Source organism: Dendrobates tinctorius, unplaced genomic scaffold, assembly GCF_039654945.1.
Source record: "Dendrobates tinctorius isolate UK_male_01 unplaced genomic scaffold, ASM3965494v1 ptg000075l, whole genome shotgun sequence".
Taxonomy (NCBI): Eukaryota; Metazoa; Chordata; class Amphibia; order Anura; family Dendrobatidae; genus Dendrobates; species Dendrobates tinctorius.
In genome coordinates this window covers 11,255,975-11,273,568 of record NW_027361743.1, presented here as the reverse complement: position 1 = coordinate 11,273,568, position 17,594 = coordinate 11,255,975, and the positions used below count along the sequence as shown (strand labels likewise).

At 45.6% G+C, this 17,594-nt stretch overlaps 1 protein-coding gene across 1 annotated transcript in view; it reads right to left on the bottom strand.

The window, feature by feature from the left end:
* LOC141096414 (high affinity choline transporter 1-like) overlaps window positions 1-17,594 on the bottom strand; it is a 33,795-nt gene extending 16,201 nt beyond the window's left edge. Inside the window, exons 1-4 of the mRNA XM_073582989.1 lie at window positions 17,416-17,594; window positions 2,430-2,543; window positions 1,751-1,912; window positions 1,173-1,321 (exon numbers count right to left, since the gene is read on the bottom strand). Of these exons, the coding sequence (XP_073439090.1) occupies window positions 1,173-1,321; window positions 1,751-1,912; window positions 2,430-2,543; window positions 17,416-17,593 (603 nt within the window). The 5' untranslated portion in view covers window position 17,594. The remainder of the gene's footprint in view (window positions 1-1,172; window positions 1,322-1,750; window positions 1,913-2,429; window positions 2,544-17,415) is intronic.

Here is a 17,594-nt window from a genome sequence, read left to right as displayed (position 1 = left end):
CCCTCCCACATATCAGGTATCAGCGTGCTCAGGACAAATTGCACAATAATTTTTGAAGTCCAATTTCTCCTGTTACACTTGGTAAAATAAAAAAAATTGAACCTGAAGTAATTTTTTTTTGTGAAAAAAAGTTAAATGTTAATTTTTTTTAAATATTAAAAAAATTCCTGTGACGCACCTGAAGGGTTAATAAACTCCTTGAATGTGGTTTTAAGCACCTTAAGGGGTGCAGTTTTTAGAATGGTGTCACTTTTGGGTATTTTCTATCATATAGACCCCTCAAAGTGGCTTCAAATGTGATGTGGTCCGTAAAAATAAAATGGTGTTGCAAAAATGAGAGATCTATGGTCAACTTTTAGCCCTTATATCTTACTAAGAAATAAAAATTTTGGTTCCAGAATTGTGCTGATGTAAAGTAAACATGTGGCAAATGTTACTTATTAACTTTTTTGTGTGCCATATCTCTGTGTTTTAAGGGCATAAAAATTCAAAGTTGGAAAATGGCGGAATTTTCAAAATTTTCGCCAAATTTCCGTTTTTCTCACAAATAAACGCAAGTTATATGAATGAAATTTTACCACTAACATGAAGTACAATATGTCACGAGAAAACAATGCCAGAATCACCGGGATCCATGGAAGCGTTTCAGAGTTATTACCTCATAAAGGGACAGTGGTCAGAATTGTAAAAATTGGCCCGGGAGTTAACGTGCAAACCACCCTTGGTAGTGAAGGGGTTAAAGGGGTTTGAATACTTTTCGTACCCACTGTAAGTGCAAGAATATAACTACTATTATTATGCCCCCTATGTAGAAGAATATAACTACTATAATACTGCCCCTATGTAGGAAAATATAACTACTATAATACTGCCCCTATGTACAAGGATATAACTACTATAATACTGCTCCTATGTACAAAAATATAACTACTATAATACTGCCCCTATGTACAAAAATATAACTACTATAATACTGCCCCTATGTACAAGAATATAACTACTATAATACTGCCCCTAAGTACACTAATATAACTACTATAATACAGCCTCTATGTACAAGAATATAACTACTATAATACTGCCCCTATGTACAAGGATATAACTACTATAATACTGCCCCCTTTTGTATCTAGCCAATAATTGAAACAAAAAAAAATAACATTTCTACTTACCAATCCAAGTACCATAAAAACAATCTGTATGACATCAGTATAAGCCACAGAGTAGAAACCGCCAAACAATGTATATGTAATGACAATACAAGCTGATATCAGGATTGACAGGTAATTGCGAATATCCAATATGACACTGACTGCAGAAGCTGTAATAGAGAAGTACCGCACAGTATCACATTATTATAGCAATGACCACGTGGGATCAGGAGCATCTTCCTCTAGACATGTCTTATGAGATTGGGTCAGAACCTTTTGTCAACAAATTCTTCCACTATTTGTAATGACAACTAGCAGAACTGTGAGTGCTGCTGTAACTTCATCTACGTTTACACTGCACTATCATAGAGGTATTCTGGCCAGAAACATTCTTAGCCTTCGTCTTCTGACTGTAGGAACCGGCGGCGGCATATGGTGTTGGCGCAGCAGCAAAGCGATTAGACCAATCTAGTATTTATCAACTTTTCAAGTGGATTTACATTAAATATTTTTGGCTTCAATTCATCAGGGGAACTATCCCATCATAATCATCTTATTCATCAACCAAAAAAAAATTAATAAAATAAATCTAGATAAACACTTAACTAAAGATGCCAGGATGGCAGCAAACCAGCTAACGTCTGCTATGAGGGCCGGGATGAATAGGAGAATTGTCATGGAGTTCCCGTAGACTTCTTGAAAAGGGTCCATCATTGTCAAGTACTTCTTTGATCTCATTGGTTTTACAAAAAAGATGGAGCCTAGAGGCAGGAGAAGCAAAGCAACAGAGTAAGTTCTTATGTGCAGGGTCCTCTCTCCTGTAGTGTCATCTCTTATGTGCAGGGTCCTCTCTATTCTGTAGAGTGTCAGCTCTTATGTGCAGGGTCCTCTCTCCTGTAGAGTGTCAGCTCTTATGTGCAGGGTCCTCTCTCCTGTAGAGTGTCAGCTCTTATGTGCAGGATCCTCTCTCCTGTAGAGTGTCAGCTCTTATGTGCAGGATCCTCTCTCCTGTAGAGTGTCAGCTCTTATGTGCAGGGTTCTCTCTTCTATAGAGTGTCAGCTCTTATGTGCAGGGTCCTCTCTCCTGTAGAGTGTCAGCTCTTATGTGCAGGGTCCCCTCTCCTTTTGTCTCATTACTTTGATTTGTAGTTTTACTAGTTTTTTACTATCTCAATGGTAAAATATGTTGGTGTGATCAAAATAAAGTGCTTTCCGCTTAGTGTTTTTCTCTATAATTGTCATGGGGCAATTATATGGAGGATGCAAGTTGTCTCTTACCTAAAATTAATGCTATGGAAAATCCCAAGGGAGCTTGAAGCCATGCCAGTCCTCGTCCAGGAAGGTAGATGATCTCAGCAGATCCATTAATGTATGCTCCTCCAACCCAAGTAGCTGAAAGAGAAGATTATTAGAATCTTAGTCATTAATGTATTATTTGAATCTCTTTACCTCATACTTTGCCTTTTTTAAGCTGTGACATAATGTGGAAATTAAAAAAGTTTTAAAATTTGCTTTCTTTACAAAATTTGGTACTACATACCTTTCAAGGTTCGGTTCGGGGAACGTCTTGATGTTCGCCAAACATGTTTGCCAAATAGTTCATCGAATGTACCCAAACCCCATTAAATTCAATGGAAGGAAAAACCAAACATACACACAATACCTTAAGGGGTGAGAAAAAGTTTCCCAAACAGCTCAAATTAGAGGTAGACACCATGAAAAGTGGCATTAATTGACCCACAGTAGAAATTTGATAATGTGGTGGGTAAAGAGGCGGTTTAAGCCTTCTTTGTTGGGAGCCTGGATACCTCATGGAACAGCTCAGTTTTTTTTTTCCCTGCCACACTCAAGTGGCTCGAATATCAGCTTGGTAGAGCACTAATGTTAGAAAAATGTAAGGATAGTAATACAGGTAGTTGACTGAAATTAAGTACAGGCCTGCCGCTCTGGGAACCCTACTGCTACATGCAACACACATGAAAGAGACCCAACTTGGATTCTCCACATTCAAAAAATTATTGTCACACATCACTAAAGTGACATCAATTTCCACAGAGTAGAAACAGTATAATGAGGCTTCTGACACCCCTTCCACAACAGGCAACCCAACAGAGGGAGACCCAACTTTGAGACTCCACATTTTAAACAATTGTTTGCAAGATCAGTAGCAATAGCAGGCACAGAAGCCACGACAAAGGTGTCAAAGACTGGAATAACACGAGATGCATGACACTAAAAATAACACCATTGCGAATATGCCCAGTCTGCAACTTGGGTGCAAAAGTAATTGGAGATCCATGACTTGTTCATTTTCATGAAAGTTAGGTGGTCTACAGTTTTAGTGGACAACTGGATGTGCTTATGCTTCAGAACACCACCAGCAGCACCGCAGACACGTTCTGAGAGAATGCTGGCTGTCGGGCATGACAAAAACCTCCATGGCGTAACTGGCAAGTTCAGACCACTCTTCCATTCTTGAAGACCAAAATGCAAAAGGATCCAAATTCCCCCTGATGGCATTGATTTTGAGCTCGAGGTACTCCTGCACCATCCTCTCCAGTCTTTCACATCGTGTCAGACTTGTACTCTGTTATGCTGGTGCATATGCTGGTCTAAAAAATGTGTGAAATGACTCACAGAAATTGCTTATGCCACTTACACTGTTGCTACTGCTAATGTTTTTGCATTGACAACTGGATATTCTAGGGGTTGGAAGTCTATAACTGCAATGTTATGAACATAAGGATGAGTGACCTCATGGAGATCAACATCCAACACTGCGGAGACACCATCACATGTTTCTCAACGCAGTGATCTAGAGCATTGCCCCCATCCCTTATGGGAAATATGCAAAAGCATGTAAATCAACAGCCGCGGAGACACCATCACATGTTTCTCAACGCAAGCAATGACTAGCCAGGTCTTTCCCCGGGAAGGAACAACCACGGGAAGGGCAGTCTCCAATGAAGGAAACCACCTATGCCAAAACATGGTATCCATCCACAGACAGCTGTTTCGGGGTATTGCCCCTCATCAGTGTGGAGTAGGAAACTGGCTAGTAGGAGCAATGCCTAGTGAAAGGCTATGAACATAAGGATGAGTGACCTCATGGAGATCAACATCCAACACTGCGGAGACACCATCACATGTTTCTCAACGCAGTGATCTAGAGCATTGCCCCCATCCCTTATGGGAAATATGCAAAAGCATGTAAATCAACAGCCGCGGAGACACCATCACATGTTTCTCAACGCAAGCAATGACTAGCCAGGTCTTTCCCCGGGAAGGAACAACCACGGGAAGGGCAGTCTCCAATGAAGGAAACCACCTATGCCAAAACATGAGGGGCAATACCCCGAAACAGCTGTCTGTGGATGGATGAGGGGCAATGCTCTAGATCACTGCGTTGAGAAACATGTGATGGTGTCTCCGCAGTGTTGGATGTTGATCTCCATGAGGTCACTCATCCTTATGTTCATAGCCTTTCACTAGGCATTGCTCCTACTAGCCAGTTTCCTACTCCACACTGATGAGGGGCAATACCCCGAAACAGCTGTCTGTGGATGGATACCATGTTTTGGCATAGGTGGTTTCCTTCATTGGAGACTGCCCTTCCCGTGGTTGTTCCTTCCCGGGGAAAGACCTGGCTAGTCATTGCTTGCGTTGAGAAACATGTGATGGTGTCTCCGCGGCTGTTGATTTACATGCTTTTGCATATTTCCCATAAGGGATGGGGGCAATGCTCTAGATCACTGCGTTGAGAAACATGTGATGGTGTCTCCGCAGTGTTGGATGTTGATCTCCATGAGGTCACTCATCCTTATGTTCATAGCCTTTCACTAGGCATTGCTCCTACTAGCCAGTTTCCTACTCCACACTGATGAGGGGCAATACCCCGAAACAGCTGTCTGTGGATGGATACCATGTTTTGGCATAGGTGGTTTCCTTCATTGGAGACTGCCCTTCCCGTGGTTGTTCCTTCCCGGGGAAAGACCTGGCTAGTCATTGCTTGCGTTGAGAAACATGTGATGGTGTCTCCGCGGCTGTTGATTTACATGCTTTTGCATATTTCCCATAAGGGATGGGGGCAATGCTCTAGATCACTGCGTTGAGAAACATGTGATGGTGTCTCCGCAGTGTTGGATGTTGATCTCCATGAGGTCACTCATCCTTATGTTCATAGCCTTTCACTAGGCATTGCTCCTACTAGCCAGTTTCCTACTCCACACTGATGAGGGGCAATACCCCGAAACAGCTGTCTGTGGATGGATACCATGTTTTGGCATAGGTGGTTTCCTTCATTGGAGACTGCCCTTCCCGTGGTTGTTCCTTCCCGGGGAAAGACCTGGCTAGTCATTGCTTGCGTTGAGAAACATGTGATGGTGTCTCCGCGGCTGTTGATTTATATAACTGCAATGTTGTCACAATCCATTTTTGGATCTGTGGCAAAGTCTGGATTCTCTTATAGAAACCTTTTTCCTTTCAGGCCCTCGGGGGTTAATATGGGTTTTTGCCCCCCCCGGTGGCCGCTGGTGTTACTACATGTTTAATTAGCCAGCAGGTGGTGACAACCCCCCTCCTTCCTTTAAAAGGTCATCAGGTGCTGTAGCTCATTGTTGGTAATACTGGTCATTTGCAAACCAACCTTTTAGGAGAGGAGATATCTGTAGCAGTGCTTTTTGCAGCTTATCTGGAGCAGTGGTGTTTCTGTTGAAAGCTGAGTTCGGGTGCCTTACTCTGCTGCCTCGGAGCATTGGCAGCAGAGAAAGCTAAGTTTTTGTTTTTCCCTGTCCGTTATTTTCTCTTGTGTTGTGTAGGGAAGGTGACCTGATGAACGGACGGACTTGTCAGAATAGAGAAAGGAAGGTTTGCACAGTTTAGACAGGTGTCAGTTATTACAGTGGGGAAACAGCTAGGAAAGTGTAGTGGACGTGCAGTACCTTGGGTTGACCATTAGAGGGCAGGGAGGAATGTGAGCATAGGACTTGACATCAGCTTAGGGCTTAAGAAACCGTTGGTCATGGGGGGCGGAGTTAGAGGGAACCGGGAAAGAAATAAATTTGACAGGAGGGTTCCAGAAAATTCCAGTCCCCAGGGAGAGCTCAAGTGACAGGAAGACTACGACAGTTTGTGCACTGTGAGAGAACCAACCAGGGGGACTGAGGAGAGAGAAAGTCAGGGGGGTGGTCCTGACACAAAAGTACCGCAGTATAGACGAGGCACAGAGGAAAAGCATACCGTATTGAGAGAGACGACTGATCAGTAAACGTACTGTTGGTTTACGGGCCTAAGGCGGCCTCAGTGACGGATCTGACAGGAGCATCGAAGAGTGAAGAGGGGACGGTGTGTACATGTACGTCCCCGATGTAAAGTACGGTGTGCTTGAAGTGGCCCTGGAAATGGATGGCCGTGAAGGAGATATTGTGGTGTACTGTGAGGGCCGTCAGTCGGACGGTGAGAGAATAAACTTGGACCTGTTGAACCCGAAACCTGCCTCATCTTGTGTCTATACGTTGCTGCGCGGTACCCAGTGGGACCACCCCCCAGCCCGGCCCACCGACTCTACATTTGGCGTAGTCAGCAGGATCGCCGCCGCTAATACGTCAACTTCTGCGGCAGGCCTGCCCCAAGGGATGGAAAAAGACTCAGACTGCTCTGTGTGAATTATAAGCACCTGTGGAATACAAATCACCCACCTGGGGACTACAAATCGGAAACGCTGCGGGTGTCGAGGCATCGGGCGCCTTGAGTGGCGATGGCGGCGGGAGGTCGAGCTTCGCTAGAAAACGTCCCCCTTAGAGCCACAGGCAGGCAGCTGGATGTTGAGTGGAGAAGCGGAGCCTGTGCGGAATCAGCGAGAGCGGCCACCAAAGTTACTAGCAGAGAGCCTCCCTGTGGAGCCCCTGAGCCTGGAGGCTAGCCCCGCCCGATGGCAGGGTGAAGAGCGGAGACTGCGGGAAGAGCCGCGTGATGACGGAGGCCACGGTGCCGGGGAAGGTGAGAGTTCCCCCGGCCCCGACAGTGGCTCCGAAAGCGGCCCCTACCATTCAGCTGCAGCACGCGGCATCCTGTATTTCCGGGAGCCCGGCCAAGGAGGGCCCTACCATCTATGCAGAATTGAGCAGGGCCTCCGCTCCTGGTCCTGAACCGCCGCGCCCGGTGGCGCCACGCCTGGTGTCGCCGGTGTGGAGTCTGACCATAGAAGACGCCGTTGCATCCCCTCTGTCACTAGCGACCTCAACTTCTAAGTCGACCGCTACCCTGGTTCCGGATGAAACTTCAGGTGCGGCCTACCCTGAGGTCACGGTTATGCCGGCGCTGGAACCGGCTGCGGCCTGTTTGACAGACCCTGTTGCCAAATCCTCTGAGAACACGGCTGCTCCCACCCGCCACCCGGCCCCAGCGGCTGCTGGGCCGCTGACATCATCGGCCGCCTCTGCTCCGCTCCCTTCTTCGGCGGAGCCCCACCCACCGGACTCCAGAGCCTGCATTGTACCCTACGTTTGGTTCGCGGAGGTTATAAAGAAAAAGAAAGCCAGGGAGCATGAAGTGTGGAACTTGCTTCATACAAAGGGGGACTTAGTATCCTTTTATGAGGAGTATTGCCCCCGCGGCTACTATGCAGTAGCCATGCTCGTGGAGCCTGAAGAACACGAGCCCCCCGTAGGAAGAACTGTAGGACACTCTCTGTTTCCCAGGAGCTCCACGGCTGTGGGGATTCCTTGCTACCAGTCACTGGAAAGTGAATTGGACTGTCGGGAGTTTGTTGCACCGTAGTGCAGGTTATGAAGGACAGTTCACGAAAGAAAATTGTTTATCTGTTGAGTTTCTTTTATTATATTCCTCTTATAGGATGTTTACGTTTATTTACTAACCCGACAAAGCGGGGGTACGGAGAAGAGAGGGAGTGTCCTTGTCAAAGGAAGGGGGAGGAAAAAAAAAATCTGTTATGTTTTATTGTTTTGTGTGTGATGGTTGTAAGCAATCGTAAAAGAGAAAAAATGTAAGAAAATGGATACTTGTGATATTATCCTGTAGAGTTGTTCAGATGTATGATATGCATAAGAAAATGCAACAGGTCCGGGTAAGAGAGGGTCTGAGCGACCAAAGGGAAGTGTGAGATCCAAAGGCGTCTATGTAGTTGAGAAGGTGTTATGATTGAGTCACCGTAGGAGGCAAAAACAGAAATGCTAGCTAAGTCCAGAAAACCAGAGAAGTTGGCAGCTATCAGATTGCAGACCCCTGAACGTATCAACACAACTAGCAGTAGTCGTGGGGGGTTCCTAAGATGCCCTAGACACCTCGATCACAGCCGGAGAATTAAATAGGCCTAAAGAAAGAAAGGGGAAATCTAAACTGCCCCAGAGCAGACCCCAAAGCAATAGGCAGCCCCCAACATATAATGACGGTGTAGCAAGATGAAAATACTAACACAGACAGAAAGATAGACTGAGCAAAGATGGGGCCCAAGCTAACTAGATAGAAAAGGACAGGAAGGCTGCTGTCTGCAATCCGTGAAAAACCCTATGAAAATAAGAGCCAACAGACTGACAGTGAAAAAAGGCCCTGAAGACGCTAGGCTTCAAAAAAGCTATGTCAGTACTCAGGAATATTCTGAAGACAGAGCTACAGGCAAAAGGAGATTCAGCTCACCCCAGCAGGGAATGGCAGGATACAGAAAAGCAAGGAAAACAAAAAACAAAACAAAAATGCTAACAGGCAAAACAGAAAACTTAGCTTTAGAGGAGCATGAATCAGACTGGTGTCCTAGAAGTCCACAGAGAAATCACCCGCAGGGCAGAAGGGCGTCGGCAACCTTATATCCAGTCCGTGACTCCACTCAGCCAGTCATCCTCATTAGGCTCAGGTGCCTGATAATCAGGCTCATTACCTTCCTTTACCAGAATAGGGAGTTCACCAGACCTCAGTGACGAAGGGGAAAATGAACTCACAACAGTACCTCCCCCTTGAGGAGGGGTCACCGAACCCTCAACCACGCCACCAGGGCGATCAGGGTGAGCCCGATGAAATGCATGCACCAATCTTTTGGCATGAATATCAGAGGCAGAGACCCAGGAATTATCCTCCTGACCATAACCCTTCCACTTATCCAAATACTGGAGTCTCCGTCTAGCCAGACGGGAATCCAGTATTTTCTCTACCTCATATTCCATGTTACCTTCAACCAATACAGGGTCTGGAGGTGCCACCCCAGGAACAACTGGTTCAACAAACCTCTTCAACAAGGACTTATGGAACACATTATGGATTTTAAATGTGACAGGAAGAGCCAAACGTAAAGAGACCGGATTAATAATCTCCAAAATCATGTAAGGTCCAATAAATCTAGGCTTAAACTTAGGAGAAGCCACCTTCATAGCAATATTTTTTGATGATAACCACACCATATCATCAATCTTAAACTGGGGACCAATGGTCCTATGTCGATTGGAAAACCGCTGGGCCTTTTCCTGGGATAGAGATAACTTATCCACCACTTGGTCCCAGATCTGGTGCATTCTCTCCACCACAGTGTCAACACCTGGGCAGGCAGAAGGCTCCACCTGCCCTGAAGAAAATCGAGGATGAAACCCAAAGTTACAAAAAAAAGGTGACATCAAAGTGGCAGAACTAGCTCTATTATTTAAAGCAAATTCGGCCAAGGGCAAAAATGAAACCCAATCATCCTGATCAGCGGAAATAAAACATCTCAATTACGACTCCAAGGTCTGGTTTGTTCTCCCTGTGTGCCCATTGGTCTGAGGGTGAAAAGCAGAGGAGAAGGACAACTGAATTCCCAGCTTGGAACAGAAAGTCCTCCAAAATCTAGACACAAACTGAACTCCTCTGTCAGATACAATGTTCTCAGGAATCCCGTGTAAGCAAACCACCTGTTGCAAAAACAGGGGCACCAACTCAGAGGAAGATGGCAACTTAGGGAGTGGTACAAGATGAACCATCTTAGAGAACCTATCACAAATCACCCAAATAACAGTCATTCTTTGAGAGACCGGCATATCAGAGATGAAATCCATTGAAATATGGGTCCATGGCCTCTTGGGGACCGGCAAAGGCATCAACAACCCACTAGAGCGAGAACAAGATTTAGACCGGGAGCAAGTCCCACAGGACTGCACAAAATTCCTGACATCATGAGACAAGGTGGGCCACCAAAAAGAGCGACTCACCAGATCTCTAGTACCAAAAATACCTGGATGACCAGCCAATGCAGAGCAATGAACTTCAGACATCACTCTCTTCTTTCACTGGTCAGGAACATACAACTTTCCACTGGGACAACGCTCAGGTTTGTCCTCCTGGAACTCTTGCAGAGCAAGTCTCAAATCGGGCGAGATGGCAGAAAGAACTACCCCTTCGCCTAAGATGGTAGCAGGCTTGGTCACCACAGGAGAATCAGCAAAGAAACTCCTAGAGAGGGCGTCTGCCTTGACATTCTTAGTTCCAGGAAGAAAAGAGACCACAAAATCAAAACGTGTAAAAAACAAGGCCCACCTAGCCTGTCTAGGGTTCAAGCGTTTAGCCGACTCTAGGTAAATCAAATTCTTGTGGTCAGTGAGGACCACAACTTGATGTTTAGCTCCCTCCAACCTATGTCTCCACTCCTCAAATGCCCATTTCATGGCCAACAGTTCCCGATTCCCCACATCATAGTTACATTCAGATGGAGAGAACTTTCGGGAAAAGAAAGCACAGGGATTCATTTTAGATGTTACAGGATCCTTTTGGGACAAAACAGCTCCTGCACCAATCTCAGAGGCATCCATCTCTACCTGGAACGGGAGTGAGACATCAGGTTGCCGTAAAACCGGGGCGGAGGTAAATCTTCGCTTCAGCTCCTGAAAGGAAGCAACAGCCTCAGGAGACCAATTTAACACATCAGCACCCTTCTTAGTCAGATCAGTCAATGGCTTGGCAATACTAGAAAATTTTGCTATAAATTTCCGATAAAAATTAGCAAAACCCCAAAACTTCTGGAGGGCCTTCAAAGAAGTGGGCTGAACCCAATCATAAATGGCCTGTACCTTGGCCGGGTCCATTTCAATAGTTGACGGAAACAAAATAAATCCCAAAAATAAAATCCTCTGTACTCCAAAAAGGCATTTCGATCCTTTGACATACAGGGAATTCTCCCTCAAGATCCGGAACACAGTCCAAATATGTTCCACATGAGAATCCCAATCCTTGGAGAAGATCAAAATATCATCCAGATAGATAATCAAAAATTTATCGACAAAGTCTCAGAAAATATCGTTCATGAAGCACTGGAAGACAGAAGGGGCATTAGTGAGCCCAAAAGGCATCACCAGGTACTCAAAATGTCCCTCCGGAGTATTAAACGCCGTCTTCCATTCATCCCCCTGCTTAATGCGGATAAGATTATACGCCCCCCTGAGGTCAAGCTTGGTAAACCAGCAAGCACCTCTAACTCTAGAGAATAGATCCGAAATCAGGGGTAACGGATACTGATATTAATAGTAATTTTATTGAGGGCACGATAATCAATACAAGGCCTTAAAGAACCATCCTTTTTGGCCACAAAAAAAAAACGGCACCTAAGGGTGAAGAGGATGGTCTAATATGACCCTTCTCCAACGCCTCCTTAATATAGGACCGCATAGCCTCGTGCTTGGGTACAGATAAATTGAAGAGCCGACCCTTGGGAAATTTACACCCCGGGCTTAGTTCAATTGCACAGTCATAACTCCTATGAAGAGGCAAGGACGCAGACTCATTCTCACTAAATACATAATAAAAGTCCGCCAAATAGTCAGGAACATCATGCGACTGAGGAGAGGTGGAAAAAACCGGAGCCTCACTAAAGACACACCGACAACCCCAACTCACCACAGACACAGATTTCCAATCCAAAACTGGATTATGAATTTGCAACCAGGGAAACCCCAGAACAACGGCATCATGCAGACCATGCAATACCAAAAATCTGCAATTTTCTTGATGGTCTGGGGCGACCCGCATGACCACCTGGGTCCAAAACTGAGGTTTATTTTTAGCCAAAGGAGTAGCATCAATCCCCCTCAAAGGGATAGGCGTCTGCAGAGGTGTCATCGGAAATCCACAACGTTTAGCAAAATCCAAGTCCATTAGGTTTAGCGCTGCTCCTGAATCCACAAAAGTCTTGGCGGAAAATGTGGACAGGGAGCAGATCAGAGTAATTGCCAGAAGAAACTTAGGTTAAACACCACCAACAGAAAACGTGTGTGCAAAGCGTTTCTCTCGTTTAGGACAAACAGAAATAATATGCGAGGCATCTCTGTTATGAATGAGTCACCGTAGGAGGCAACAACAGAAATACAAGCTAAGTCCAGAAAACCAGAGAAGTTGGCAACTATCAGATTGCAGACCCCTGAACCTATCAACACAACTAGCAGTAGCCGTGGGGGATTCCTACGATGCCCTAGACCCCTCGAGCACAGCCGGAGAATTAAATAGGCCTAAAGAAAGAAAGGGGAAATCTAAACTGCCCCAGAGCAGACCCCAAAGCAATAGGCAGTCCCCAACATATAATGACGGTGAAGCAAGATGAAAACACTAACACAGACAGAAAGATAGACTGAGCAAAGACGGGGCCCAAAACTACCTAGATAGGAAAGGACAGGAAGGCTGCTGTCTGCAATTTGCCAAAACCCTATCAAAGACATAAGCCAACAAGCTGATATGAAAAAGACCCTGAAGCAGCTAGGCTTCAAAAACTAAATCAGCACTCAGGTATTTTCAGAAGACAGAGCTAAAGGAAATCAGCACACCCCAGCAGGGAATGGCAGAAATCCAGAAAAACAAAGCAAAACAAAGTCAAAGCACCAATGCAAAAGGCCGAGCAGCAAACTTAGCTTTAGAGGAGCAGGAATTCAGACTGGTCTCCAAGGATCCCACAGAGAAATCACCCGCAGGGCAGAAGGGCGTCGGCAGCCTTATATCCAGTCAGTAACTCCACTCAGCCAGTCATCATCATCAGCCTCAGGTGTTTGATAATCAGGCTCAGTACCTTTCTTTACCAGAAGAGGGAGTTCCTCGGGCCTCAGTAATGAAGGGGAAAATGAACTCACAACACATCTCCACAGAAAAAACACAGCTTATTACGCCTTCTGAACTCCTGACGTTGCGCCTTAGACAAAACTCTATCACATTGCATAGGTTCAGACGTCTGTTCAATCGGTGGCAACACCTCTCGTGCAATCCTGCGTTCACGTAAACGCCGATCAACCTGAATGGCTAATGACATAGAATCGTCCAGACCAGAGGGAACAGGAAATCAAACCATAGTATCTTTTACGGCTTCTGACAAACCCTTCCGAAAGAGAGCAGCCAAGGCATTATCATTCCAGGTAGTAAGGACCGCCCACTTTCAGAACTTTTGAGAGTACAACTCTGCAGAATCTCGACCCTGGTTCAAAGCCAACAGGGTCTTTTCAGCCTGATCAATAGCATTAGGTTCGTCATACAACAACCCCAAAGCTTGAAAGAATGCGTTCACATTAGTCAGAATAGGATCATCTGGTTTCAAAGAAAACGCCCAATCCTGGGGATCGCCACGCAGCAAAGAGATGACAATTTTAACCTGCTGCGCGGAGCTCCCTCACGAGCTAGGCTTCAAGGCAAAAAATAATTTACAATTATTTTTGAAACTCAAAAATTTAGGTCGATCCCCAAAAAATACATCAGGTGTAGGGATCTTTGGTTCAACAGCATGCGAACGAGCAAGGTAGGCGGAAATTCCCCGCACTTCCGCAGCGAGCTGCTCCACACGATCAGACAATTGCTTTATCTCCATTGAGAGAGAAAAAAAAATTCCCCTTACGGCCTCAGAGATATAGAGGAAAGAATATACACACACTTTTTTTTATTTTAAACACAATTCTTTCCTGCCATTGAGTACCCTAGGATCTGCGGTATGGCGGGTGATTCTGTTATGATTGAGTCACCGTAGGAGGCAAAAACAGAAATGCTAGCTAAGTCCAGAAAACCAGAGAAGTTGGCAGCTATCGGATTGCAGACCCCTGAACCTATCAACACAACTAGCAGTAGCCGTGGGGGGTTCCTAAGATGCCCTAGACACCTTGATCACAGCCGGAGAATTAAATAGGCCTAAAGAAAGAAAGGGGAAATCTAAACTGCCCCAGAGCAGACCCCAAAGCAATAGGCAGCCCCCTACATATAATGACGGTGAAGCAAGATGAAAATACTAACACAGACAGAAAGATAGACTGAGCAAAGACGGGGCCCAAGCTAACTAGATAGAAAAGGACAGGAAGGCTGCTGTCTGCAATCCGTGAAAAACCCTATGAAAATAAGAGCCAACAGACTGACAGTGAAAAAAAGCCCTGAAGACAATAGGCTTCAAAAAAGCTATGTCAGTACTCAGGAATATTCTGAAGACAGAGCTACAGGCAAAAGGAGATTCAGCTCACCCCAGCAGGGAATGGCAGAATACAGAAAAGCAAGGAAAACAAAAAACAAAACAAAAATGCTAACAGGCAAAACAGAAAACTTAGCTTTAGAGGAGCAGGAATCAGACTGGTGTCCTAGAAGTCCACAGAGAAATCACCCGCAGGGCAGAAGGGCGTCGGAAGCCTTATATCCAGTCCGTGACTCCACTCAGCCAGTCATCCTCATTAGGCTCAGGTGCCTGATAATCAGGCTCATTACCTTCCTTTACCAGAATAGGGAGTTCACCAGACCTCAGTGACGAAGGGGAAAATGAACTCACAACAGAAGGTCTGGGAGACCGAGACGCCGACCATGACGTGTAACCAAAAGAAAGGCAAAGAGATGGAAGACGTTGGAAAGACAGTCGTCCTAGGTCAGGTCCCTGACACCACGGACACCCCTGAAGGAAGAAGGCGGACGCCGACAATGATCCGGTGGGTGTAAGGCCTCGATCATGGCGTACCGGATAGTGGAAGGTGACAGAAGGGGAGAGTAGGGGAAGGTACACGCCGGAAAGAGAATCCAGGTGTACCTAGCCCAATTTGAAAGACATTGTCATGTGGCGTGCGTGCTGGCGAGTAGCAGTAGGCTGCTCGGAGAATGGTTTGCCCGGTTTTGGTTTGGCCCCCACGGGTAGTGGGTTTGGCCCAACAGCTGGTTCGACAACAGAAGGTAGGGTAAGCTTCAGAACGACGAAGGCAGGGATTACGATTGCCAAGGACGACAATAGACAAAGGAAGGAGGAGTGTAGGGAAGGTGACCAGACGGACGGACTTGTCAGAATAGAGAAAGGAAGGTTTGCACAGTTTAGACAGGTGTCAGTTATTACAGTGGGGAAACAGCTAGGAAAGTGTAGTGGACGTGCAGTACCTTGGGTTGACCATTAGAAGGCAGGGAGGAGTGTGAGCATAGAACTTGACATCAGCTTAGGGCTTAAGAAACCATTGGTCATGGGGGGCGGAGTCAGGGGGAACCGGGAAAGTTATAAATTTGACAGGAGGATTCCAGAAAGTTCCAGTCTCCAGGGGGAGCTCAAGTGACAGGAAGACTACGACAGTTTGTGCACTGTGAGAGAGCCAAATCAGGGGGACTGAGGAGAGAGAAAGTCAGGGGGGTGGTCCTGACACAAAAGTACCGCAGTATAGACGAGGCACAGAGGAAAAGCATACCGTATTCAGAGAGACGACTGATCAGTAAAAGTACTGTTGGTTTATGGGCCTAAGGTGGCCACAGTGACGGATCTGACAGGAGCGTCGAAGAGTGAAGAGGGGACGGTGTGTATATGTACGTCCCCGGTGTAAAGTACGGTGTGCTTGAAGCGGCCCTGGAAATGGATGGCCGTGAAGGAGATATTGTGGTGTACTGTGAGGGCCGTCAGTCGGATGGTGAGAGAATAAACTTGGACCTGTTGAACCCGAAACCTGCCTCATCTTGTGTCTATACGTTGCTGCACGGTACCCAGAGGGACCACCCCCCAGCCCGGCCCACCGACTCTACACTGTCCCTGACATTTGTTGGCATGTACAGTATGTGGGAGTGTGGGGTTTGAAAAGAGTATTTGTCTTCATTAGCCCCATGGCCGCCCCATTTGACTGTGGTTATTTATTTACAAGATTTTCCCTTGTGGGACACATAGTGTTTCACACTGAAAAAAAGTATAAATCATTAGAAAACTACACATAATTGGCTTGTGACATCCGTAAAGACTTTCTACAAAAAAATGAATGGATTATTTATCCCGTACAGTAATGCAATAAATAAATAAATTCACAGAATTGCTGCTTTTGTTCACCTTGTCTTTCAAAAAAGAAGAATAAAATTAATAAAATAAAGTCTTATGTACCCCAAAATAGTACCAATCATAACTACAAATAGCTGTAAGTCTTGTCCATAAATTCGGTGGACAACTGGACAGAATTTTTTTTTTTTTTTTTTTTCTGTTCCCTTCCCAAAAAGTAATAAAAATCATTCAATGCATTATATAAAGATTGTAAGCCAAAGTCCAAAATCTCCAACAGGGCCCCTAAGTATCACATGTACCACAATATGGATATTGTCATAGGATTCAAAGGGATCTTTTTTGTTTCCCTCTCTCCATCTACTAAGCTTCAGGTCACAGATGCATCTGCAATCTCTGCGCCCACTATAATTGTATTCAACCCCAAATAAGCCAAATAAAATTAAGTCATCCTGAAAAAAAACAAGCTATGGAAAAGTAAAATGGTATATATAAAAATATTCTAAGGTTCCAAGTAACTGTGTTGTTAAGGTGCCAAGTAACTGTGTTCAGATTACAATGATCTCAGTCCTTAACGAGTTAATAATGGTCACCCACAGTGTAGGACAGGTTAAGTGCAACACAAAGGGATAAGGAAGGTTGAACCAAACACTACGAAAGGGTGGAGTGGAGACCCCTAGACAGGTCTAGCGTCACCCTGTCTGTCCTACCATCCCTATATAGGTTCCGCACCTATCGCCTGATCCTGGCGATAAGCCCTGCATGAGGAAGGATAGGATAATCGCTAATCAATCATCACTGCCACTAAAGACAACTGAGACAGACAACTGCTACAGCTCCCAGCCTCAACAGGGATATGCAAATGGAAATAACACCTGCAGGAAGTTGGGAATTATAAACATCCAGATCCAGGTGACACCATTAAGGCTGGGGGAGGTGGCCACTAGTCTGCAAGGCCAGCCGCTGAGACCTTCTTCAGCCAGATGCAGTGCGACTGTCTGCAACCTCTGACACACCTGTGACAATAATAGACCCATATCCTGCAATCTCCAGACATACCTGTAGTAGTAAATAATCCAATGACCATATTGACTTTTCTTCCTCCAACAATGGCAACTTCCATCCGATTCCCATTTTTTTGCAACTTTTTGGCTTTTTTTGAAGCCCAGACTCCAATTCCCAATGTCACCGCATAGAACAGAATTACAGACAGCAGAGCAGGGACGTTCAGAGCCATC